The following is a 26,904-nucleotide window of genomic DNA, read 5'->3' as shown; positions in this document are numbered from 1 at the left end:
TTATCTTTTGTTTTTTTTTTCCTAATTAATATGTATTCAGCTGTATTGTCTAAGTATAGAAATTATGTATAGTGTGTTGTTGTAAATAAAGAATTATTCTATTCTATTCTATTCTAGGCTACGTCATCAGGTATTCTACTACCACACTGAAACAACTTTAAAATCAAAGCAAATCAAAATAAACTTTATTCAAGTAGGCTTTTACAAGCACTTTTGAATCGTCATTTTACAATTAAGTGAAGCTACCATCGGTTAGGAAAGTAGATTCTACCGAGAAGAACCGGCAAGAAACTCAGTAGTTTCTCTTTTTTAACATTTAAAAAATACAATCATCTATAAATATTGTATCGAATAATATGCTTTTTCTACCAATGTATTTTTTACAAACGATTTGAATTTACGAAACGGCAAAGTTAAAATGTCTAAATATTCGGGAGAACAGTTCCGGCATGAAAAAACCTTGTAAACCACTTTTGTTTTAAACGTCTTTACACCAATAATATCATAATTTATAATTTTTGTCTTAAATGAAATTAATTTTTGTCCAGTGTGACAATACTTAATGTAGTGTATTTAGAAATAGTACATTTAATGAAACGTAAACAACATTGTGTATAGTACGAGCTGAGATGGCCCAGTGGTTAGAACGCGTGCATCTTAACCGATGATTTCGGGTTCAAACCCAGGCAAGGCCCACTATATATATGTGTTTAATTTGTGTTTAAAATTCATCTCGTGCTCGGCGGTGAAGGAAAACATCGTGAGGAACCTGCACGTGTCTAATTTCATCGAAATTCTGTACCACCAAGTAATATAATCATTCTCATAAAATGTAAATAAATAAAAGAAGTCTTTACGTATGAAATTTAATATAATTTATTTATTATCACAGAATCATTCGTCTGCTTGTAATTTCGCACCAATAGTATAAAATGGCATCTCCAAGATCAATTACTTAAATTATAAACACGTCGATTAATCGTGTAATTACACGTGACCTATAAATATTGTCAAGGGCTTAAATATCACTGTCTCTTTCTTTCAAATGTTTATTCAATTAAGTTGGAAAGAGAAAGACAGTTTAATTAAACACACGCTGAACAATTTTTACAAGTAATACTGTTTATTTCTAAGATATTAAACTACTTAATTGTGTATATGTGTTTTGTCCTTGTTTTTCGTGTTTCAAATTGCTATTGGAGAGAAAGAGCAAGGTATATAGATACGTATTTGATATATGTTGTGTGTTAATGGTGTTCAAATGTATGTTGAGTGGGGAAAGGGGATTATCGTTAAATGTTTGTCGAGTAATAGAACTATGCAAGTGACAAAACTCATTCCAATAATGTCTTATAAAAGACCATTTGATTTTTGTTTATGCTAATATTATAAATGCGAAAGTAATAAGTCTGTTTATGTTCACGCTTAGATTGCTGAACCGATTTTGATGAAATTTGCTGTGAAGGAAATATCGGTTGATAATTTGTGTGAAATAGTTTTAAATCATGATAAAACAATTTCGCTAATATATAACATATGTTAGTATCCCAGTAGACTATGTTAAAGTGGGGGGCGCAGTAACAATCAGTATGTACTATAATACTATAATAATAATTATACAATTATCAAATCAATATAAAGTTTGAATTCCAAAAGGACATATCGTCATTTGTTTCGATTCAACGATAGGACTTTTTGTAATATGTCGCATGATATGTTAATGTAAGTAATATGTCTGTACTCTTCCCATTGAAATGGATTCTCGGGTGTAAGAGTGAGACGGATGTACGACGTTCGTCCTTTTTCAAACGTGTATTAATACAAGTTTCATCAAAATTGATTCATTGTTTTAGACTTCGAAGCGCGAGAGATTTATGCATTTATAATATTAATATAGATTGAATTAGTGTGTGAAAGAGAGGGGTAGAATCAAATCATTTTTTTCTAACATTGTGATGAAGTAGACTCTAGTGTGTGAGTGAGATGGTTATATTGTACTCATTTTTATGTATCGTTTTGTACTTTATATAACAACTTAACTTATACATAAGTATCATTACATAATATACATTTTGATTGTTCTGTAGGCGGATGAATACAAATATTTACATATAATATATGTATGTTTTCTGGATCGAAGCTCTTTCACGACACTAGAGGAAAGAGCCTCTCTCTTAGATGTCGCATCGGCAAAATTCGTAAAACCGATCACATCCGAATTAGGTACGCTATCCCAAATTAACAATATTTATTTCTTATGTGAATATGATCTTCACACAAACGCAATAACTTGTAATATCATACGACCTAATATATTCAATTCGACGCGTCGCTTTACACGCTCGCTGTCTCGGGTCGAGCTGACGCGAGAGTCTATAGCGACGAATAGCGTCGAGTGGCGCGATAGGGAGCTGTTTCTATTGGTTGTGAATCGTCAGTAATCGGTGTTATTGAATAATGAATTCACCGATGCTACATCTAAGTTGTGTCGTACTATACTAATATTTGTCATTGTTATAATCCAAACTATTTCAATTCTTGACTTTTACTTTCAAATATTATTAATTAATTAAATTGTGTATGTTATTACACATAATATACAAAAGCAGCTTCGATCCAAACAAGATGACTAATATTTTGAAGATGTTTTATACAATATACAAATATATATTCAATACTATATCATAGAAACAATATAGTTAGATCTGTAGATATGTATATCCTATTACAATGTAAGGAGTAAAGATAAATATATTCTTGATTAATATATATTTATGTACAATACAAGCAGGGCCTTTTTAAATCTATTGGAGGCTCTCGCCATATCAGGATAAGGGGGCCCCTACGACTTTGACAGAACACGATTGTGTTAGAATAGACAAAGATTCTTTCATTGTTCGTTAATTTGCAGATAAATAATGCTTTGTAATTCCAAGTTACTAATTTATTACCTTTGTAGGTTCTGAATGTATTGAAAAAGCCGGAATTATTATTTTGAAATTATGTATATTTGATCGGGCCCCTATCAGTCGTGGGGCCCCGGGATTTTTCCTAATGTACCCAATTGGAAGAGAGGTTTGAATACAACACAATCCCAATTAACTACTTATAACCACTTTAATTTTACTTGATGAATTTGCAAATCCATAGTGGAATAACATAGATTAGGCTCTGATGACCAATGAAATCGCGTCAGTTGTTTATAGTTGTATATATATCTTTACTCCTCTTGGATATAGTATGTTAAAAGTATCAAGGGGCAAGATGTTCTATATATAATTTATATAACTAATATTTACACTTGTTAACTATAATTAAAATTATTCTTAATATTAAGACAACAATATCAAAGTTGACCTGCGGGCAGAGGCAAGAATGACGGGCGTAGTGTGACGTAATATGGGCGAACAGGCGCCATATTTGTCACGATTGTCATGACATTTTGTTTGAAAACGCTATCGAATCTTTGGTGATATCTATCAATTGTCGAAATTTAATCGAAATTGTTATATTGTTTATTGTATTTGAATTCCGAATTGCAATCAAAATAACATTAATTTCACTTTGAACTAGTTGTATAATAATATTAAAAGTCATCATTCAATTATACATTCACTCACTCATCATTCAACCAAGCAACATAACATTCAAAACGATATTTCAAAACATTCAAGAATATTATATATTTTTAAGATATTATTCGGAAGACATATAAACTTATATGACATTCAAATACAAAGATCAAGATTATCGTCATTATAACTATATTAATATGTCAGTTGTACAGTCAGAGTTAGAAAACCTTCGTCAGTTTTCAAATTCATTCCTTTATCAAGTCTTAACACTTGGTACCTTTTGAATCTGAACGTCAAATCACTGCGACGCAATATGTCATTCTCGATCGGTAAAGCAGATTATCGCTCGTACCGAGCACACGGAAATAGATCTTAAGGTGACGAACCTTTTCTACCCGACTGCTATACATGTGTAGTTGAACTTTGCTTATACCTCTGCTGTGCTGTGCACTACAGGCGGTTCTACATTCATATTTACAACAAAACGAGTAGAATTAAATCAATTGAACCTCCCAAGTTCCGATAGCAAGCTCGACTTAAAACGCCATCCAAAACTAGAGCTAACCAAATAAATAAATACAATTTAAACGAATTTAAGGAGATCGAATTAGCAAAGGTTTACGAAAAATAAGTTACTAGGATAAGGGGGGGGGGCGCTCAGACGGGGGCGCCGGCGCCGCGGCGCGCGGACAGCCGCACCGACGCGCGCACCGACGCCCGCGAGCCGCGCGCCGGCAGCGCCCGCGAGAACGCTTGCTCGTCCGGAGCCTGCTCGCTGCGCGCCTGCTTCTTGCTGTTAAGGGGGGGGGGGGGGTCAGGTCTTAGTTCATATCGAATGGTCATGGCCTTAAATGATCGCAAAGCTAAAGGATCGAGCAGATTGGAAAGGTTTTAATCGTCGTTAGTTCGAGTGTGGGTGAAATCTAATTTTCCCTCTCCTGCCCTCCAATTACATCATCTACCCCTTGCCTTGTGTTCATCAAGTGTGTGAGGATCAAGGGAGCGCTCCCAAGAAGTAAGTATCTTCGAGGCCAAGAGAACGGATTTTGAATCCTCCTTTTCATTTAACATTATACAGTCCAAAATCGCACGCGTGGACACATTTTTTATACGTTTCGGGATGGCTTATGACCCCACTCCACCTGATGGTAAGTGGAAGTGATGTCCAAACACGAAGACGACCAGTACAGTCATTAGGATTGTAACAAGATGCCTCTTCACTCATTTGAAGGCACCCAGGTTATCAGAGCAGGGAAACACGTGTGTGGTAGGGAGTCAGACACATTATAGTTCTCAAGGTGGGAAGGGGTGACGAGGTGAGCAATGGTCAATATTTCCCACAACGCGTTTGTCTATGGCCAGTGATCATAAGGTGGTCAATGTCTTCGTTTTTTTTTTTGTCACCAACCTCGTGAAGATGAAGATGTTATGTCCCTTGTGCCTATAGTTACACTGGCTCACTCACCCTTCAAACCGGAACACAACAATACTGAGTACTGTTATTTGGTTATTTGGCGATAGAATAACTGATGAGTGGGTGGTACCTACCCAGACGGTCTTGCACAAAGCCCTACCACCAAGTAATATAATCATTCTCCATCTATATCATAAAATGTAAATAAATAAAAGAAGTCTTTACGTATGAAATTTAATATAATTTATTTATTATCACAGAATCATTCGTCTGCTTGTAATTTCGCACCAATAGTATAAAATGGCATCTCCAAGATCAATTACTTAAATTATAAACACGTCGATTAATCGTGTAATTACACGTGACCTATAAATATTGTCTAGGGCTTAAATATCACTGTCTCTTTCTTTCAATTGTCAATTCAATTAAGTTGGAAAGAGAAAGACAGTTTAATTAAACACACGCTGAACAATTTTTACAAGTAATACTGTTTATTTCTAAGATATTAAACTACTTAAATTGTGTATATGTGTTCTGTCCTTGTCTTTCGTGTTTCAAATTGCTATTGGAGAGAAAGAGCAAGGTATATAGATGCGTTTTTGATATATATGGTGTGTTAATGGTGTTCAAGTTTGTGTTGAGTGGGGAAAGGGGATTATTGCATGTTTGTCGAGTAATAGGACTATGCAAGTGACAAAACTCATTCCAGTAATGTCTTATAAAAGATCGTTTGAATTTTGTTTATACTAATATTATAAATGCGAAAGTAATAAGTCTGTTTGTCTTCACGCTTAGATTGCTCAACCGATTTTGATGAAATTTGCTGTGGGTTGGAAAATATCGGTTGATAATTTGTGTGCTATAGATAAAGTTTTACATCATGATAAAACTACGCTAATATATAACATATGTCAGTATCCCAGTAGACTATGTTAAAGTGGGGGGCGCAGTAACCATCAGTATGTACTGTAATGCTATAATTATAATTATACAATTATCAAATCCATATAAAGTTTGAATTCCAAAAGGACATATTGTCATTTGTTTCGATTCAACGATAGGACTTTTTGTAATATGTCGCATGATATGTTAATGTAAGTAATATGTCTGTACTCTTCCCACTGAAATGGATTCTCGGGTGTAAGAGTGAGACGGATGTACGATGTTCGTCCTTTTTCAAACTTGTATTAATACAAGTTTCATCAATATTGATTCATTGTTTTAGACTTCAAAGCGTGAGAGATTTTTGCATTTATAATATTAATAAAGATTGAATTTGTGTGTGAGAGAGAGGGGTAGAAACAAGTCATTTTTCTCTACCATTGTGATGAAGAGTCTAGTGTGTGAGTGAGATGGTTGTATTGTACTCATTTTTATGTATGGTTTTGTACTTTATATAACAACTTAACTTATACATAAGTATCATTACATAATATACATTTTGATTGTTCTGTAGGCGGATGAATATAATTATTTACATATAATATATGTATGTTTTCTGGATCGAAGCTCTTTCACGACACGAGAGGAAAGAGCCTCTCTCTTAGATGTCGCATCGGCAAAATTCGTAAAACCGATCACATCCGAATTAAGTACGCTATCCCAAATTATCAATATTTATTTCTTATGTGAATATGATCTTTACACAAACGCAATAACTTGTAATATCATACGACCTAATATATTCAATTCGACGCGTCGCTTTACACGCTCGCTGTCTCGGGTCGAGCTGACTCGAGAGTCTACAGCGACGAATAGCGTCGAGTGGCGCGATAGGGAGCTGTTTCTGTTGGTTGTGTGAATCGTTAGTAATCGGTGTTATTGAATTCACCGATGCTACATCTAAGTTATGTCGTACTATACTAATATTTGTCATTGTTATAATCCAAACTATTTCAATTCTTGACTTTTACTTTCAAATATTATTAATTAATTTAATTGTGTCAGTTATTACACATAATATACGAAAGCAGCTTCGATCCAAACAAGATGACTCATATTTTGAAGATGTTTTATACAACATACAAACATATATTCACTACTATATCTTAGAAACAAAATAGTTAGATCTGTAGATATGTATATCCTATTACAATGTAAGGAGTAAAGATAAATATATTCTTGATTAATATATCTTTATGTACAATACAAGCAGGGCCTTTTTAAATCTATTGGAGGCCCTCGGCATATCAGGATAAGGGGGCCCCTACGACATTGACAGAACACTATTTGGTAAGAATAGACAAAGAATCTTTTACTGTTCTTCAATTTGTAGATAAATAATTGTAATTTCAAGTTACTGATTTATTACCTTTGTAGGTTCTGAATGTATTGAAAAAGTCTGAATCATTATTATGAAATTATGCAGATTTGAAGGGGTATATCAGTCGTGGGGCCCCGGGATTTTTCCTAATGTACCCAATTGGAAGAGAGGTTTGAATACAACACAATTCCAATTAATTTATAACCACTTTAATTTTACTTGATGTTTTTGCTAATCCATAGTGAATACCATAGATTAGGTCAGTTGTTTATAGTTGTATATGTATCTTTACTCCTCTTGGATATAGTATGTTAAAGTATCAAGGGGCAAGATGTTCTATATATAATTTATATAACTAATATTTACATTTATTAACTATAATTAAAATTATTCTTAATATTAAGATAACAATATCAAAGTTGACCTGCGGGCAGAGGCAAGAATGACGGGCGTAGTGTGACGTAATATGGCGGAACAGGCGCCATATTTGTCACGATTGTTATGACATTTTGTTTGAAAACGCTATCGAATCTTTGGTGATATCTATCAATTGTCAAAAATTAATCGAAATTGTTTTATTGTTAATTGTATTTGAATGAGTTGTTTTTATGGGGCATTAATTTGTAATAATATTAAAAGTTATCATTCAATTACACATTCACTCACTCATCATTCAACCAAGCTACATAACATTCAAAAATATATTTCAAAACATTCAATAATATTATATGTCTTTGCGAAATTATTCGGAAGAGATATAAACTTATATGACATTCAATTACAATGATCAAGATTATCGTGATTATATCTATATATTAATATGTCAGTTGTACAGTCAGAGTTAGAAAAGCTTCGTCAGTTTTCAAATTCATTCCTTTATCAAGTCTTAGCACTTGGTACCTTTTGAATCTGAACGTCAAATTACTGCGACGCAATATGTCATTCTCGATCTCGGTAAAGCAGATTATCGCTCACACTGACGCGAAAATAGATCTTAAGGACGAACCTTTTCTACCCCGACTGTACATGTGTTCTGCTGTGCTGTGCACTACAGGCGGTTCTGCATTCATATTTACAATAAAATGGCTAGAATTTAATCAATTGAATTTCCCAAGTTCCGATAGCAAGCTCGACTTAAAACGCCATCCAAAACTAGAGCTAACCAAATAAATAAATACAATTCAAACGAATTTAAGGAGATCGAATTAGCAAAGGTTTACGAAAAATAAGTTACTAGGATAAGGGGGGGGGGGGGCCTCAGACGGGGGCGCCGGCGCCGCGGCGCGCGGACAGCCGCACCGACGCGCGCACGGACGCCCGCGAGCCGCGCGCCGGCAGCGATCGCGAGAACGCTTGCTCGTCCGGAGCCTGCTCGCTGCGCGCCTGCTTCTTGCTGTTGGAGGGGGGGGGGGGGGGTCTTAGTTCGTGTCGAATGGTCATAGTCTTAAATGATCGCAAAGCTAAAGGATCGAGCAGTGGGAAGGGTTTTAATCGTCGTCAGTTCTGAAGAAGTGGGTACTGGTAGCACCAGCCCAGAGGTGACAGGAAATTCGGTATGTGAGGTCTAATTTGCACCTTGTATAGTTTTAGGTTATGGGTCGACGTGAAATATTTTCTTGCCTTGCTATACCAAGTTTTTTAATGCCAATTTAGCTTTGCCTACGTTTAACTTAACGAGGCTCGAAATATCAACGCCAATTATTCTGATACTAGCTGTGGCGGTAAAAGGAATATTTTCGAAATCTGGAGATTCGAAACAGTCGGTGTATAAGGTGTCTTCGGCACTGTCTGTCAGCATAGCAGTGAATGTTTCTGATTTACAACAACTCTTTGTTATGCAGAAGAAACAGAGTGGCTGACAATGCAGCCTTGTAGAACACCAGCATTGAAGATTTTGAAGTCAGAGCATGTAGCGTCGACAACGACCTTACTGCTCTGATAATTTCCTCGACAGCTCGATAGTAAGGAAGCTTTTTGCCATGTCGAAACTGGCTACCAATGCCTCCCCCTTGTTCTCAACTGCTTCACCCCATCGATGTGTCAGATAAAAAGAAAATGACCGGGTAAGCGACTCCAAAAGAAACCATACTGGTGATTGCTTATCAGCGTAATGTGTAATGGAGAACAACGACGTGATGGCTATAGGCCTGTAATTGGACGGGTCTGTGTGCCTTTTTAGGAATTGGAATCTATAGTGGTAGTGCCACACTGCATATCTCTTGGTTGCAGTCGAATGGGCTGGCACACCCGGGGAAGTACCACTCTCTCACTTAAAATCGGCGTAAAGTGGTAGCTATGCTACCGTATTTCGTCCGGTAAGTGAGAGTCCCGGAGGTCCAATCCCTCGCCCCCAAAACATGGTTGTGCTAAATTTGGTATTTGGTTCATTACCAATTATTAGCATTAGCAACTGCAGTGGAGAATCCCTCTCTGGGCAAACCGACCGTCTGGTTGAGCACGTCCAATTGGCTACAGATTCCGTTCTGTAGCAGACTCCGTCCGCAAAGATCATCATTCTGGGCGATTTCAATGCCTATCATACAGAGTGGCCTGGATCATGCACCACTGATCATGCGGCTAGATCTGTTCTCGACTTCGCTTTGCCATATAATTTGACATAACTGGTCACCTCGCCAACGCGAATACCGGACGTGGAGGATCATACACCTTTCCTGTTGGACCTTCTGCTGACTTCGCATCCGTATGACTATCAGATTATCGTCGATCCCCCTCTGGGCTCGTCGGACCAATGTCTCGTCCGGAGTACAGTGCCGGTTACACGGTACTCACGACCTCGTTTCGCGGGCTGCCGTCGCGTGTGGCACTACAAGTCAGCAGATTGGGATGGGATGCGGTCCTTCTTGGCATCTTACCCATGGGGGCAGCTTTGTTTTTCGATGGATGATCCGAGCGTTGTTGCTGACTCTGTCGCGATATGGTGCTTCAGGGTATGGAACTTTTCATTCAATATTCTGCGTTGCCCATCGGTGGCAAGTCCCAGCCCTGGTTTGGTCGTTTCTGTGTAACGGCTTCACGAAGAAAATGGGAATAGTACTAAGACTGGCCTGACGCACCCACATAATGCAAACACCAGCACACTCAGAAAGGAATATAACTCTGCCTCTAGGTCCTCCAAAAATGTGATTGCTGAGGCGAAGTCGAAGTACATTGGCAGAATTGGCGAGACACTGGTGCGCTTTCCTTCAGGAACACGTGCGTTCTGGTCTTTCGCTATGGCTGTCCTAGGAAATTTCTGTCAGCCTTCCTTTCCATCTCTGCACAGGGACGGTGAGTCATTGGCCCATACCGCGAAGGAAAGTCACCACCGTCAATCCCGCGGTGTGATACAGCGATGCCGGAGTTCAAATTTCGGCAAAGTGTAGTTCGCAGAACACTTTTTTCCTTGGACATTCACAAGTCGAGTAGACACGATGGCATCCCTCCAATCGTGCTACGGACACGTGCTCCCGAGTTGGCAACGGTCTTAACGCGTCTTTTGCGTCGTACCGAACTCCTAGAAGACTGCTCTGGTGCATCCGATCCCTAAAAAAGGCAACCGCTCAGATTCGTGCAATTATAGCTTATAGCCATCACCTCCTTGCTCTCCAAGATAATGGAGTCCCTTATTAATTGCCAGCACCTTCTAGAGAAGAACCAGCTGATTAGCGACCGCCAGTACGGTTTCCGTCGGGGTCAGTCGGCCGGTGATCTTGTAGTTTACCTTACTTATAGATGGGCTGAAGCACTTGAGAGCAAGGGTGAGGCATTAGTACCCAGCTTGGACATAGGGAAGGCCTTCGATTGCGTGTGGCACAAAGCGCGTCTTTCGAAGCTTCCTTCCTTTGGGCTTCCCGGGAAATTATGCAATTGGGTTACCAGCTTTTTGGCAGATCGGAGTATCAAGGTTGTTGTCGATGGTGCATGCTCTAACTTAAAATTCGTCAATGCTGGTGTTCTACAAAGCTGCGTTCTATCACCCACTCTGTTTCTTCTTGAATGCTTCTTGAATGCTATGCAGACAACAGTACCGTTGACATCTTATACACCGGCCGCGCTAATATTTCTCGGGAAAACGTCGAAGAGAACCGGAACAAACTTGTGTCTGAAATCGAATCTTCGTTAAACGAAGTCTCGATTTGGGGCCGACTAAATCTCGTCCATTTCAACCCCAAAAAGACGTAAGTTTGCGAGTTAACCGCTAAATTAAAACACCATTTGTCGTATCTCCATGATTTGAGAACATCCCGATAGCAGCCACAGATAGTATCGGAATACAAAAAGGCTCGGTTTGCTTAGCAAGGCCAGACAGTATTCCACGTCGGCCAATCGCCTAAAACTATACAAGGCGCAAATTCATATAATTTTATACAAGCCTATTCAGCTGTAACCCAAAAGCATGTTGTGTGACACTAACTCCTTAATAGATACTTCCCATTCATCAGGTAATCTTTCATTTTGAAAGGTGAGTGAATCAGTGTAACTATAGAGGTTGGTGTCGCATTGGTGCGATGTAAGGAATAGCTATATTTCCTACCACAGCGATGTCTATGGCAATGACTATTTACCATCAGTTGGCATTATTCTTCCAAACGCTTAGCTATTACATAAAAAGGGTCTACTACTACTATTTAGGGTCTAAACTGTTGACTGAAGCTTAAATGGAAAGTGGAAATACTCTTCCAATATCCGGAGTCTAGACTACTGATTAACTTTCTACATAAAACTATTATTTGTTTTATGGGTTTATTCTGAGGCTTATACCCAGGATCTCGAAATCTACAGCCTTCTCCGACAAGTAAATCAATAAAGCCAAAAAGTATAAACAACAACAACAACAACAGCCTGTAAATTCCCACTGCTGGGCTCAAGGCCTCCTCTCCCTTTAAGAAGAAGGTTTGGAACATATCCCACCACGCAGTTCCAATGCGGGTTGGTGGAATACACATGTGGCAGAATTTCTATGAAATTTGTCACATGCAGGTTTCTTCACGATGTTTTCCTTCACCGCTGAGCACGAGATGAATTATAAAGACAAATTAAGCACATGAATCAGCGGTGCCTGCCTGGGTTTGAACCCGCATTCATCGGTTAAGATGCACGCGTTCTAACCACTGGGCCATCTCTGCTCAAAAGTATAAAATCACTTGTAAGTACTTTAGTAAAAATGTTATCATACCGTGGGAAGCAGGGCATGTCCCAGAACCGCTGGTCTTTGCCGAAGTTCTCCCCATCAGCCAGGGTCTGCGGCATCTCTGTGTCCATAGTCTCGGGCAGCAACAGGCACAGCACTCCCCCAACTATACCCAGAACTCCAAGAATCAGGAGGGGCAGTTCTTGAGAGATGTTAGCCTGGAAATAAGTTACATGGTTGGTTATGCTATTGTTTTGGAAAAATTACGACAGAAACAATTACATAATTAGTGTTTTTAATTATCACTTTACTTGTTGATAGGTACCACTTACTCATCAGATCTACTGGCAAAAAGTATTATTTAGCATTATTGTGGTCGATTTGAGTGAGTGAGCCAATGACTGCATTTACACAGCTAAGCCAAATTCGCTGACAAAAAAAGTAACTTCTTACTTGGCGGTACTTCTCGGCAGAATCTACTTTCCGAACCGGTGGTAGCTTCACTTAATTGTTAATTGACGATTCAAAAGTGCTTGTAAAAGCCCACTTGAATAAAGTATACTTTGATTTTGAATCTAAATCTCGAACCTATATATATTTGATAATCGTAAATGACTCAAAATTACTTGAAAGAGCCTCTTGGAATAAAGTAGCCATTTTGATTTTGTTATTTGCTGGCTCACGTCACGCATATGATACCCATCGAAGAGGTGGAGTGGGTCTTAATGCTCATAGGCCAGCTTCGTGTTGGGGAGTGGCGTGGCTCACCAGGTAGACGTGGAGTGGGTTCTTTAAGGCTCATAGGCCAGCTGTGTTGGGGAGTGTCTCACCAGGTAGACGACGAAGGGCGCGAGGATGGAGGCGACATAGCCCATGATGTGTATGAGCGCCACGCCCTGCGCGCGCACCACGGTGGGCAGCAGCTCGGCGGCGTACTGCAGCCCGATGTTGTACGAGATGTTCACGGCGAAGCGGCCCAGTATCGCCAGCGACGCCGATGGGCCGCCTGGTGGTCCATGCGCATCGTGATTAACAAACGTCAGCACAGTTTGAGAGCATGGGCCAGTGCGTATCGATATCGTTAGTGTGTGGTCCACGCGCATCGTCATTAACAAACGTCAGAACATTTTGAGAGCATGGGCCAGTGCGTATCGATATCGTTAGTGTGTGGTCCACGCGCATCGTCATTAACAAACGTCAGAACATTTTGAGAGCATGGGCCAGTGCGTATCGATATCGTTAGTGTGTGGTCCACGCGCATCGTCATTAACAAACGTCATCACACTTTGAGATAATGGAAGCAGTGCTTAACGCTGTCGTATGGGCAATAAACGATAACTTACTGTCTTACGTAAGTATCTAATGGTGATTATTATATCTGAGAGTATAGTTTTCTCTCTCTAACATCATAGTCTATATATATAATAAAATTGGAGTCTGTTTGTAATATTAAAATAGCCCTTTTTTATTCAATGCATATGTATGTATACACGGTAGATGTACCAAAATTAAATTTTTTTACAATTTTGTTTGTTCCGGCTAATCTCTGCAACGGTTGGACCGATTTTGATAGGATTTTTACTGGCTGACTGATAACTGATATAATAAGGAGTAACTTATGCTACAGTAATAATTTTCTTTATTAAATTCAAACGCGTGTAAGGTCGCAGACACAGCCAGTACTGAATAAATATCTAAAATTTACCAATATAAGTAAATGATCTAACATTAGGATAATAAAAATAAGAAGTAACTCACCAACTGGAACAGCTGTAGCAAGGAGACTGAAGATGCCGCTGATGACCATGGACCCGCAGGCGAGCCATCTCCTTCCCCATCTGAACGCATTTAGTATGTTAGAAGACATTCATCATCATCATCTTTGTTGGCTTCGTCAAAAATTTTACAGATTCATCATCATCACCATCTGATAATGAATTTGATGATAGGTTTTCTCAAGGATCTGTCTGATCCGAAGTATAGGTAAAAGCAGAATGTTAAGATGGCCCAGTGCGCGTTCTAAGACGCCTGCATCTTAACTGATGATTGCGGGTTCAAACCCAGGCAAGCAGAACTGAGTTTCCATGTGCTTAATTTGTATTCATAATTCATCTCATGCTCGGCGGTGAAGGAAAACGTTGTGAGGAAACCTGCGTGTGTCTAATCTCATCGAATTTCTGCCATATGTGCATTCCACCATCCGCATTGATACAGCGTGGTGAATAAGTTCCAAGCCCTATCCTAAATGGGAGAGAAGGCCTTAGCTTTGGAGTGGGAAATTTACAGGCTGTTACTTTTACTTTTAAAAGCAGTCAAGAGCTCACCTATCCAAAACAACAGTCAAAAATGTATCAGCTGGGAACTCCGTCGCCGTGGCTATCGTGAAGGTCAGGAAGATATCCAGGCCCAATGAACCCACGTTCCTCACGTGTCCGTCGAAGACCAGAGATATCGCCATCCAGATGACGATAAGCAGCAGCGCATTCCGCCTCAAGCGAGGAGTTCTGAAGATGTCCAGGACTGAATACGTTTTGGATTCAGCTTCGGATTCCTTGATCGCTTTGTGAGAAGCTTCCTGTAAGATAAAAGATATATGTACTTTTAGTTAAGTAATTATTATTATGAGTCGAGATGGCCCAGTGGGAGAGTCGAGATGGCCCAGTGGTTAGAACGCGTGCATCTTAACCGATGATTCCGAGTTCAAATCCAGACAAGCACCACTATACGTATGTGCTTAATTGTGTTTATCATTCGTCTCGTGCTCGGCGGTGAAGGAAAACATCGTGAGGTAACCTGCATGTGTCTAATTTCATCGAGATTCAGCCACATGTGCATTCCACCAACCCGCATTGGAACAGCGTGGTGGAATATGTTCCGAACCCTCTCCTTAATGGAAGAGGAGGCCTTATCTTAGCAGTGGGAAATTTACAGGCTGTTACTTTACTATAAAGTAATTATTATTATTTTGTATATAAGCGAATATTGTCCCAGAAATTGTCAATACTATTGGAAAAAATAGCTTGCGAAGTTATGCAAATTTTTTTGGTAATGGTAAATGGTCACCGCCCATAGACGTTGCTAGAAATATAAATCATTCCTTGCATTACCATTGCGCTACCAACCTTAGGACAAAAGATGGTATGTCCCTTGTGCCTATTACACTGACTCACTCTCACCTCAAACCGGAACAAAACTTTTTGTAGTACACTAAATAGCAGACATATTAGATAATCATATGTAAATCCAAGGATTTTATATACAAATATATATAGTAGTCGTTTACATATATCAACATATAACTCACAGTGAACTCGCTGAGGACTTTGTCTGGGATTTTGGTCTTGTTGATCCTCTCGAACTTCTTCATGATCACCAACGCCTTGTCGATCTTGCCCTGCGAGAGGAGCCATCTGGAGAAACATAACAGTTCCTTAATATTTTGATTTTAATGTGTAACTTTTTAATATTAGATAAATATGAGACAACATCACATACATAACTCTGATCCCAATAAGTACCACAATCACCCGACCCAAGACAACATAGAAAACTAATGATAATCTACATCGACTCGGGGACATCGGAGTGGCGTACCCATGAAAACCGATGTACACACTACTTGACTATGGAGGAAGTCACATGTAAGTACACTAGACAGTAGAATTTGGTTTGATTTTTAATATTTCATGTTTCAAGAAGCGAAGATGGCAGAGTGATTAGAAACGTGCATTTTAACTGATGATTGCAGTTTCCAATCCAAGTAACGGATATTTCATGTGCTTAGTCTGTTTGTTATCCATCTCGTGCTTGTAAGAACTTAATGTGTATCCACCAAACCTCGTTGGAAGTGTGGTGGAATAAGTTCCAAACCATCTCCTCAAAAGGGAGAGGAGGCCTTAAGCCCAGCTGTGAGATATTTACAAGCTGTTACTGTTATTTAAAAGAGCGAACTTTCAACAGATACGAAGTTTCTTCGTGAAGTCAATTCGTACTTCCTTAACTTTGTCTGTCACTCTTTCGCGACATCAGATGAAATTTGGTGCGAAGCGAACTTGAACTCCAAGGAACTACATAGGCTACGTTTTTGCGTAACACATGACAACCAATACCCTATAACTACTTGTAAGAAATACTCCAGATCATCTGGTCCTATTTGAAAGAAAGAATCCTCACCTGGCACTCTCTGGGACCAGCCAAGGAGTCGCCGCAGCGATTATGAAGGGGGCACTGATCCCCAAGGCGTAGCGCCTCCAGTCGTCAGCCCACAGCGCGATCCAGGGTAACAAGCTCGCCCCCAGGGTGAAGAATATGGCAATGGACATGTTCGCAACGAACGTACGCCATTTCGGTCCGACGTATTCCAGTACTGTTGGAATATAATTACGAATTACTAATCAAATAAAGATAAGTTTAGCCTGAGTCGAGATGGCCCAGTGGTTAGAACAACTGAATTTTCATGTGCTTAATTTGTTTTCATAATTCATCTGGAAAACATTGTTAGGAAACCTGCATGTGACTAATTTAATAGATATTTGGAAACACGTGTCTCCAACCTGCTTTGGAGCGTGGTGGAATATGCTCAAACCTACTCCTCCAAAGAGAGAAGAGGTCTTAGCTCAACAGTGGGAAATTTAGAGGCTGTTGTTGTTGTTGGTGGAACAGCGCCTCAAATAAAAAAAAATAGTACCAGTGTCCTATCATCATTACATAGTATAAAACAAAGTCGCTTACCGCTGTCTGCCCCTATGTATGCTTAGATCTTTAAAATTAATTATTAAAGTTTTTTTTTCAATCTTTGATTTTTTCAGAGTATTCTAGCAGATCTTTCGTCAGAATCTGCTAGAATGCTCCTGGAGTTCTACTTAATAGCAACTAATATTAAATAATGTAAAACCAGAGGAAAAGGGTACAATGGGACTGACGTACCAGTGTTGGACAAAAGTCCCAAAATATAATAAGATTAAAAAAAAAGTTTTTTTAATACATAGATTGATTCGAGAGGAATGTTTTTATATATAATACATGAACACTATAATGAACAAACAAATTATGTAGTATATTTAGTATGAGCATCATATAAAGAGGTTTTTAACTATGACTTACCAAGAATATACATCATAGTGAAGCAGTTATCAAACGCCAGTCCCACCAGGAACCGGCAGAGCGCGAAGGACCAGAAAGTGTTGCAGAAGGCTGTCGCTATTCCCGCCGCAAACCCCATCAGATTTGTACCTTCAAATGTATAACTCGTATGTACATTGCCCAAAAAACATTATGGATAAATTTTGAAATTTGAAATTGACTTGGTGGTGGGGTCTGTGAAAGCCTGTCTGGGTAGGTACCACCCACTCATCAGTTATTCTACCGCCAAATAACAGTACTCAGTATTGTGTTCCGGTTTGAAGGGTGAGTGAGCCAGTGTAACTACAGGCACAAGGGACATAACATCTTAGTTCCCAAGGTTGGTGGCACATTGACGATGTAAGGAATAGTTAATATTTTTTGCAGCATCATTGTCTATTGATGGTAAGTGGTCACCATCAGCCATTGTCTAATGTCAGAAGTATTAATTATTCCTTACATCCGAAACAGTAATAGTTTCAATATTTACGATTAAAAATTATTTTACAGTAATGTTTATTGAATTAAAATGCACTTGATTTGACTTTATACCAGAAGATGCAGCGCTTCTCATAACGAATTTTAAATTCATTATTACACATTATATTATATATAAGCTGAAAATTTTGTTGTAGCCTAAGTTACTTATTGCATCAACTTTTTGTCAGTAAAAATCCCGTCAAAATCGGTCTGGTCTAGCCGGTCCAGAGACTAACTGTTATTTACTGACATACCGTGTATATATATAAATTAAGTAAAAATATGGTAATTTTAGTATTACAAACATACACTTTAAATTTAACATATACATATAAAGATACACTACACTACACTATGCCCTTTTTATCTTTATTCACTTGCAATCCAATACAATAATTTCGCGTTTCTTTGTATTCCATTAAAAGCTGACTTGTATTGATTTGAACACTACCATATATTATATAATGTCGAATGGATAACAATTGGTGCCTGTATCAATGCGCCACATATTGTGGTGCATACTGGCTTTATATTCATTAATATATAAACTTGTTGCTTAATTAGTTAGACTGTACAAGATTAGCAGATCTTTTGAGGTCAAATGTAAAGATCTCGGAAAAGTTTAATTGTTAAGAGTGAAGAAAATTTTGGACAAAAATTCGGCTTATTTTAAATTACACATACTTCCCTAGCTTTCTTAGGGTCTGAGGTATTTATTTCTGGTTCTATGGTACTGTTTGCGATACTGAACAAGTTATATTAATTTAAATAATTGTATTAACTAACATGACTGTATTTTTTTTAATGTTGAAAAAGTGTAACTACTGAGTTTCTTGTCGGTACTTCTCGGTGGAATCTACTTTCCAAACCGGTGGTAGCTTCACTTAATTGTTAAATGACGATTCAAAGTTCTTGTAAAAGCCTACTTGAATAAAGTTTATTTTGATTTTGTTACTGATCAGTCCAGTCGATGAAAAACTTTTTAATAAAAAGAGAGCTAATAAAAATCAAAACAGTTTTACTTGGTGGTAGGGCTTTGAGCAAGCCCGTCTGGGTACGTACCACCCACTCATCAGTTATTCTACCGCCATATAACAGTACTCAGTATTGTTGTGTTCCGGTCTGAAGGGTGAGTGAGCCAGTGTAACTACAGGCACAAGGGACATAACATCTTAGTTCCCAAGGTTAGTGGCACATTGACGATGTAAGGAATAGTTAATATTCCGTACAGCTTCATTGTCTTTGGGCGATGGAGACCACTAACCATCAGGTGGCCCATATGCTTGCCCGCCAACCTATACCATAAAAAAAATGTAATTACCAACTAATGCAGGTATTCTTCCGTATTTATCAGCTATCCAGCCGAAGACCAGACCTCCGACGATGGCTCCACAGAAGAATATAGCCTGGGCTGTGGCTGGTAGGTTGTCCTTGTCGCACACCCAATCCAGCTGTGGTAATAATAATAATAATTAATTAATACATTATCACTAGTTTTTAAAAGAAATGTAGAAATTTAATGAAGGATTCACTAATATTCCCTTTAAGCTGATCACTTGTGTTAATGACAAAAATCAAATAGAAACAGTCTGTAAATTGCCCACTAATAGGCTATGGCCTCCTCTCCCATTAAGGAGAGGGTTTGGAACGTATTCCACCACGCTGTTCCAATGCCGGTGGAATACACATGTGGCAGAATTTCGATGAAATTATACACATGCAGGCTCACGATGTTTTCCATCACCGCCGGGCACAAGACGAATTATAAACACAAATTAAACACATATATATATATATATATATATATATATATATATATATATATATATATAGTGGTGCTTGCCTGGGTTTGAACCCGCAATTAACGGGGGGCGATCATCTCATTCCCAAGGTGTGCAGATCTAGATTGATTGTTTAATACATATTTGGCAGAATTTTGTTGAAATAAGACACATGCAAGTTTCCTTGCTATGTTTTTATGATGCACGACCTTGCCTGGGTTTGGAATCGCAATTATCGGTTAAGAAGCACGCGTTCTAATCACTGGACCATCACTTAATAAGAAACATACCACAGGAATGGTAAATATTATGATCCTGAACTTAAAGATTATTGTTAATTGTTACCTGTGAGGCAATAGTTTCATAGGGCACATCGCTCCTGTTGTACTCCCAGCCGTGTGTGCAAGGTATGATGGGCCATTCATCATCAGGGGTGGTCCGACCTTGGGCCAGAGCGGCGGTCCAATCCGCTGAGAACATGTGACAGCGATCGTGGGCGTAAGGTCCATCTGTTTTGGGAGGGATGGCGAGAGCTCGTCTGAAAAGAAACAATGAGATTAGAATTTGACTTTAATTACACGAAATTTATAAAACACAACCTTCTAATCCCTGTTTTACCCCCTTAGGGATAGAGTTTCATAAAATCTTAGCGGATGGCTACACCCTATAAGGGTGCCAGCGAAATTTCAAGTTTGTTAAATAATCAGGGAGTGGAAAAATCTTTTGTGTACATAGAAGATATTATATTTAAGACGACCTCCATGGTCGAGTGGTGTGTACACCGGTTTTCATGGGTACGCCACTCTGAGGTCCCGGGTTCGATTCCCGACCGAGTCGATGTAGATTACCATTAGTTTTCTATGTTGTCTTGGGTCTGGGTGTTTGTGGTACCGTCGTTACTTCTGATTTCCATAACACAAGTGCTTCAGCTACATACATTGGGATCAGAGTAATGTATGTGATGTTGTAAAAAAATATATATATATTTATCTTCTATGTGTATAAGAGTGAAGAGAACAATTATATAAATGTATATAAAAGTGTTCGTTCGTTTGTCTATTGGTGTATCATAGCTTAAGACAGATTGGAATAAGGCTTTTTGTTACTTATTTTTAATCAGTAAATTTTACGATGAATTTAAAAACAATTACATAATATACAATTAATTTGATAATTAATTTAGATAATCAGATAGATAAAAACTTTTTGAACTCAATTATGTAACGAGTATTACGGAAAATACAGCGTTTGTAAAAAATTGTTGTATCATCATATTCCATAGACATATTTTCAGTAGTTTGGGTTTATCTAATCAGTATTTTGATTTTTTTATGTATGCTATATAAATGTCTGTTTGCAAGGAAGTCAAAGATTTCAGACGGACAATCTTTCTTATTTTTTTTTTATGAAAAAAAGGTGTTTTGAGGACACGACTCTATTGAGAAAAAGTATAAACAAACCAAAAAAAAATACAAAGTATGCTCTGCTTAATCTTAAAAAAAAAACAACAATAATGAAAAGAATAACAAAAAAATGAGATTTCTTGTAACGACAACAATCGTGTCCAAATAATCAAAATATACTCAAGTTGGCTTTTGCAAGCACTTTTGAATCGTCATTTTACAATTAAGTGAAGCTACCTCCGGTTTCGAAAGTAAATACCGAGAAGAAATGGCAAGAAACTCAGTATATATTTTGCAACATTTAAAAATACAGTCATGTTAGTTAAATACAATTATATATGTATGTATAGAGCAGATGGCCCAGTGGTTAGAACGCGTGCATCTTAATCGATGATTGCGGTTTCAAACCCGCTGATTCATGTGCTTAATTTGTCTTTATAATTCATCTCGTGCTCAGTGATGAAGGAAAACATCGTGAGGAAACCTGCATGTGACAAATTTCATAGAAATTCTGCCACATGTGTATTCCACCAACCCGCATTGGAACAGCGTGGAGGAATATGTTCCAAACCTTCTCCTTAAAGGGAGAGGAGGCCTTTAGTCCAGCGGTGGCAATTTACAGGCTGTTGTTGTTGTTGTTGTTGTTATATATGTATGTTATTTATTCTGCCTGGATGTCCACAAGTATTCCATGCTTTTTTGACAACCAACACAAGCTGAGCAGCTGAAACGCGAGTGGAGTCGCGTGTGAATTTGTACTTTATACAATTCTATGTATAACACTCAATATTTTATTATATTTTTTATATTCTAAGGTTTTTCCTGATGATGATAAAAAGTTTTTTTGTAACAAAGCGCCCGAGCGCGACCCTTTTTGCTCTGAATCGTGATCATAGAAAACAATCTATGAAAGGTTTTTTGTTGAATTTTTAATCGATTTTTGTAATTTTGAAATAGGATCGTAAATATATTTTAGGCTATTTTACTGGTTTTTAAAATCCATTTTATATTATTAAGTAGAAGTTAAGGAACTTAGTAAAAGTTGATTTTTTTATTTCCAGTACATATTTACCTAAAAATATCATATTAAAAAGTCCATATTTAAAACGCGAAAACGCTACTTGGACAATATGGCGCTGCAATGGTGTCTGTGACGTCACTTTCCTGTATTTTAATCTGTGGTACATATAGTAGAAAAGCAAGGTTAACAAGAAAGTGACTTCATCATAAGCCCGGCCAATCAGAAGCGTTTTGTGTCACGTGACAACGTTTGAAAAAATGCATTTTTACTTAAGGATTTTTGAATAAAATAAGTATTATTTTTAATTTTCGTTGGTAAATAACCATTTTTAAATTCATAATATACACTGTTTACAATAATTCACAATTTATTTTTCGCATTGTCAAATAGCCTATTCAACTGGGTAAAATTACAATTTAAAGCCTACTTGAAAAAGGAATTATTTCACTTTTTACAAACCCTTTTTCACTAGCCAAATAGATAGATTGAATGCCTATTGTATTTATTTAAATATAAAAATATCAAACATCTTATGATAAGTGGTCACCTCTTCTAACACACATTGTCATCGTTAGAAATATAAATTACTAGTAGATGCCCACGGGTTCACTCGCGTATTGAAGTCAGTTCCTATATGAGTTTATACCGTTTCGTTACGTAACGCGTTACATCGCCAGTCTGTATGTCCCTTTCCTTCACCCATACAACACCAATAGGCGAACTTCTCTCACTCTAACTCACAGCGTTTAGGTGGTAAAATTGAAATATTGACAATTCAATAATTTGATTGAGATGCATCTGTGTTTATATGCACTTGTCCACAATGATATTGACGACCTCCGTGGTCCAGTAATGTGTACACCAGTTTTCATGGGTATCACTCCGAGGTCCCAGGTTCGCTTGGAGTCGATGTAGAAAAAGTTAATTATTTTTCTATGTTGTCTTGTGTCTAGGTGTATGTGATACCGTCGTTACTTCTGATTTTCCATAACACAAGTGCTTTAGCTACTTACATTGGGATCAGAGTGATGTATGTGATGTTGTCCAATATTTATTTATTTCATTTATTAACAAAGAGCTGAGATGGCCCAGTGGTTAGAAGGCTTGCATGTTAACCGATGATCGCGAGATATATATGTGCTTAATTAGTGTTTATAATTTCATTGAAATTCTGCCACATGTGCATTCCACCATTCCGCATTGGAACACCGTGGTGGAATATGATCCAAACCTTCTCCTTAATGGAAGAGGAGGCCTTAGCCTAGCAGTGGGAAATTTACAGGCTATTACTTTAGTTTACTTTTTTATTTGTGAGCCTTTTGTCTAGCTTAATACAAACTTATATAACGTTTGTAGTCAAGATCGTGTTATTAACGAGGAAGGGCCTTGCATCACAATAGCGAAACTATGGACCTTGATTTTTTAATCATTTTCTGTTCAGCCGAACTGATTGTTTTGTTATTATTGATGTAATAATCGTATTTATTGCCATTACGTACGACCTTAGCGTTCTTCCTGATTTATATTCATTATATTTAATATTATTTACTTCTAAGATAAATTATATATATACATTGACGACGCCTGCATCTTAAATCGATGATTACTGGTTCAAACCCACTGAATTTACATGTCTTTAATATATTTGTAATTCATCTTGTACTCTGTGGTGAAGGAAAACATCGTGAGGAAACCTGCATGGGATTAATTTCAACGAATTCTGTAACATTTGTATACATCAAGCATTGGAGCAGTTTGGTGGAATATGCTTCAAACTTTGTCCTCAAAGGGAGAGATTATAAAAACACAATTTCTACTTTTCACCCTTGTTGTCTGAGTATTAATGATTATTCATTATTTTTAATATATTCATATTATTAATAATTATCTATATAATCTATTCTACAACAAGGCTTTATTAATAATCTGGCCTAGATCTCGGTACTAGTTTTTTCATAGATTATTTGTCGTCTGACCTTTCTGTAATAACTCCGACCTAGCCTTAGAGGCATTGGTGACATCTCGAGACTTGATTACGGTGTAATTATTAATAGTTTTATTTAAATATTTAATTATGATTATAGAAAACAATAATTATGAGTCATTATGAGTAATCCTTTTATTTACTTTCTAGAAAAATGAGGCAGATTTGATCATAAAGTAAAGTAACAGCCTGAACATTTCCCATTGCTGAGATAAGGCCTCCTCTTCCATTAGGGAGAGGGTTTGGAACATATTCCACCACGCTGTTCTAATGCAGGTTGGTGGAATGCACATGTGGCAGACTTTCGATGAAATTAGATACACGCAGGTTTCCTCACGATGTTTTCTTTCCGAGCACGAGATGAATTATACACACAAATTAAGCAGATATATATAGTGGTGCTTGCCTGGGTTTAAACCCGCAATCATCGGTTAAGATGAACTCGTTCTAACCACTGGGCCATCTCAGATTTTATCATACCTGTGTATAATAGAATATTTGTATAACCCCCCCCCCCCGGATTTCCTCGAGCCAATCCACTCTGATGCTGTACTAGTAAAAATTAGATGTATTCGTAATATAAACAAAATTCATAAAACTAATCACATCCGAATTAAGTATCAAAATCATCAATATTTATTTATTTCTTATTTATTGATCTTTACGCAAACGTAATAAGTTATAATGTCACATAACCAAATATCTTCTTCAAATTGATTGTATTAAACATAAATTGTGTATGTGTATGTGTGTATTATACATAAATTGAACTGAAATATTGCATATGTGATAAAAAACAGCCTATCCCAGTCCTGGAGGATCTCCTGACCTTCTAAATATATAGGAGATTTAACTCGAGCACCTTATAAAATTGGTCAGACTATGGGACCAAATTCAATTGAAATATATTTATTCTACATACTTTTATACATTCTTATTGATTGTTAAAATTCTACCACCAGGCAACCGACAAAAGAAACTAGAAACATGCAGATTTCCTTACGACGTTTTCCTTCACTATCAAGCTCGAGATGAATAATAAACACTAATTAAGCACATGAATATTCAGTGTGATCGTCGGTTAAGATGAACGCGTTCTAACCACTGGGCCATCTCGGCTTGTCAATAGGCTATTCGACAATGCGTAAAATAAACTGTGTATCAGTGTATATTATGAGTTCAAAAATGGTTATTTACTAACGAAACTTGAAAATAATACGGAATTAATTCAAAAATCCATAAGTAAAAATGCATTTTTTCAAACGTTTGTCACGTGACACAAAACGCTCCTGATTGGCCGGGCTTATGATGACTTTCTTGTTAATCTTGCTTTTTAACTATAGGTACCACAGATTAAAATACAGCAAAGTGACGTCACCGACCCCATTGCAGCGCCATATTGTCCAAGTAGCGTTTTCGCACGTTATTTAAATATGGAATTTTTAAAACGATATCCTTCGGCAGATATGTACTAGAAATCAAAAAATCAACTTTTACTGGGTTCCTTAACAGCTACTTAATAATATAAACTGGATTTTAAAAACCAGTCAAATAGCGTATTGATAACATTGGTGATAAAAATCGATATATTTCGCTTGACTTTTTATTATAGTGAACCAATTAAAATTTCAATTCTCAGCACGAATACAACGACCTCTAGTGAACTGACCTCAACTTTCAAGTTCAAATTGTCAACGTAACAGTTACGTAAACAATGAGGCAATATTTTTCAATTGTTATTTTGTATAGCTGTCTATTCAATAAATTCTTCTTGCAAGGTATCCGTTTCTTTAATAAAAATACGCAGAAATTTTTAACTTGGTTTGCGTGTAAGATACTTTTTGGATTTTTTTTTATGGCCCACCATCATCCATAGACAATGAAGCTGTAAGAAATATTAACTATTCCTTACATCGTCAATGTGCCATCAACCTTGGGAACTACGATGTTATGTCCTTTGTACCTGTGGTTACACTAGCTTACTCACCCTTCAAACCGGAACACAACAATAGTGAGTACTGTTATTTGGCGGTAAAATATCTGATGAGTGGGTGGTATCTACCCAGACGGGCTTACACAAAGCACTACCACCAAGTAAAGTACGGATGGGTGAGATATTGTGTTTTCGCGTCACCACCATCCTTAATAAGTATTCCTGTAGATAATTCTGTAGTAAGAAAGCCTTCGTCAGTTTTCAAATTCATTCTTTTATCAAGTCTAAAACTCTTAGTACATTTTGAATCTAAACGGCAAATCACTGCAACGCAATATGTCACTCTCGATCGGTAAAGCAGATTAGCGCTCAGACTGAGCACGCGAAAATAGATCTTAAGGTGACGAAGCTTTTTTACCCTGATTGTACAACATTAGTGATATGTATTTCTTGTGTTTTTAATTGACAAATTAATAAAAGAAAATTATCGTATTTTAAACCTTTGTTTATATTTTATGCGTAGTTCAGATTGGACCTTGTAGGCACCTTAACTGTAGTAGTAAGTAGTAAAAAAAGTAATGAAAAAAAAATTACCCGGTAAAGAAGGGCCGGACATATAGAAGCTGTATAATAATCAAACCTTGCAAAATGATGTCCGATAGCAAACCGGATATCCGTAATAATGGAGGCTATTTGCAAATTATACTCTCATGTATCTTAATTGTTATAATTGCAAAACTTTAAAACGTTTAGAATTATTTATGCTGGCAATAGATAAGCGCTTTGTCATGATTAATG

The 26,904-nt window shown here is 37.5% G+C and overlaps 1 protein-coding gene across 2 annotated transcripts in view; it reads right to left on the bottom strand.

Annotated features, from left to right (window-relative positions):
* Positions 1–4,031: 4,031 nt before the first annotated feature.
* Positions 4,032–26,904, bottom strand: part of LOC124541967 (organic cation transporter protein-like) — a 51,499-nt gene continuing 28,626 nt past the window's right edge. The window contains exons 3-12 of one of the 2 annotated variants that reach the window (XM_047119906.1): positions 20,111–20,303; positions 19,306–19,435; positions 17,487–17,615; positions 16,557–16,749; positions 15,688–15,793; positions 14,708–14,958; positions 14,142–14,221; positions 13,214–13,389; positions 12,429–12,601; positions 4,032–4,368 (exon numbers count right to left, since the gene is read on the bottom strand). In XM_047119906.1, the coding sequence (XP_046975862.1) occupies positions 4,233–4,368; positions 12,429–12,601; positions 13,214–13,389; positions 14,142–14,221; positions 14,708–14,958; positions 15,688–15,793; positions 16,557–16,749; positions 17,487–17,615; positions 19,306–19,435; positions 20,111–20,303 (1,567 nt within the window). In that variant the 3' untranslated portion in view covers positions 4,032–4,232. Of the gene's footprint in view, positions 4,369–8,154; positions 8,646–12,428; positions 12,602–13,213; positions 13,390–14,141; positions 14,222–14,707; positions 14,959–15,687; positions 15,794–16,556; positions 16,750–17,486; positions 17,616–19,305; positions 19,436–20,110; positions 20,304–26,904 lie in introns of those variants that run through there. The other variant, XM_047119907.1, reaches the window with a different exon arrangement.

The sequence above is a fragment of the Vanessa cardui genome, chromosome 29 (assembly GCF_905220365.1).
Source record: "Vanessa cardui chromosome 29, ilVanCard2.1, whole genome shotgun sequence".
NCBI classification, from domain to species: Eukaryota; Metazoa; Arthropoda; class Insecta; order Lepidoptera; family Nymphalidae; genus Vanessa; species Vanessa cardui.
This window is presented reverse-complemented; position numbering and strand designations above follow the sequence as displayed.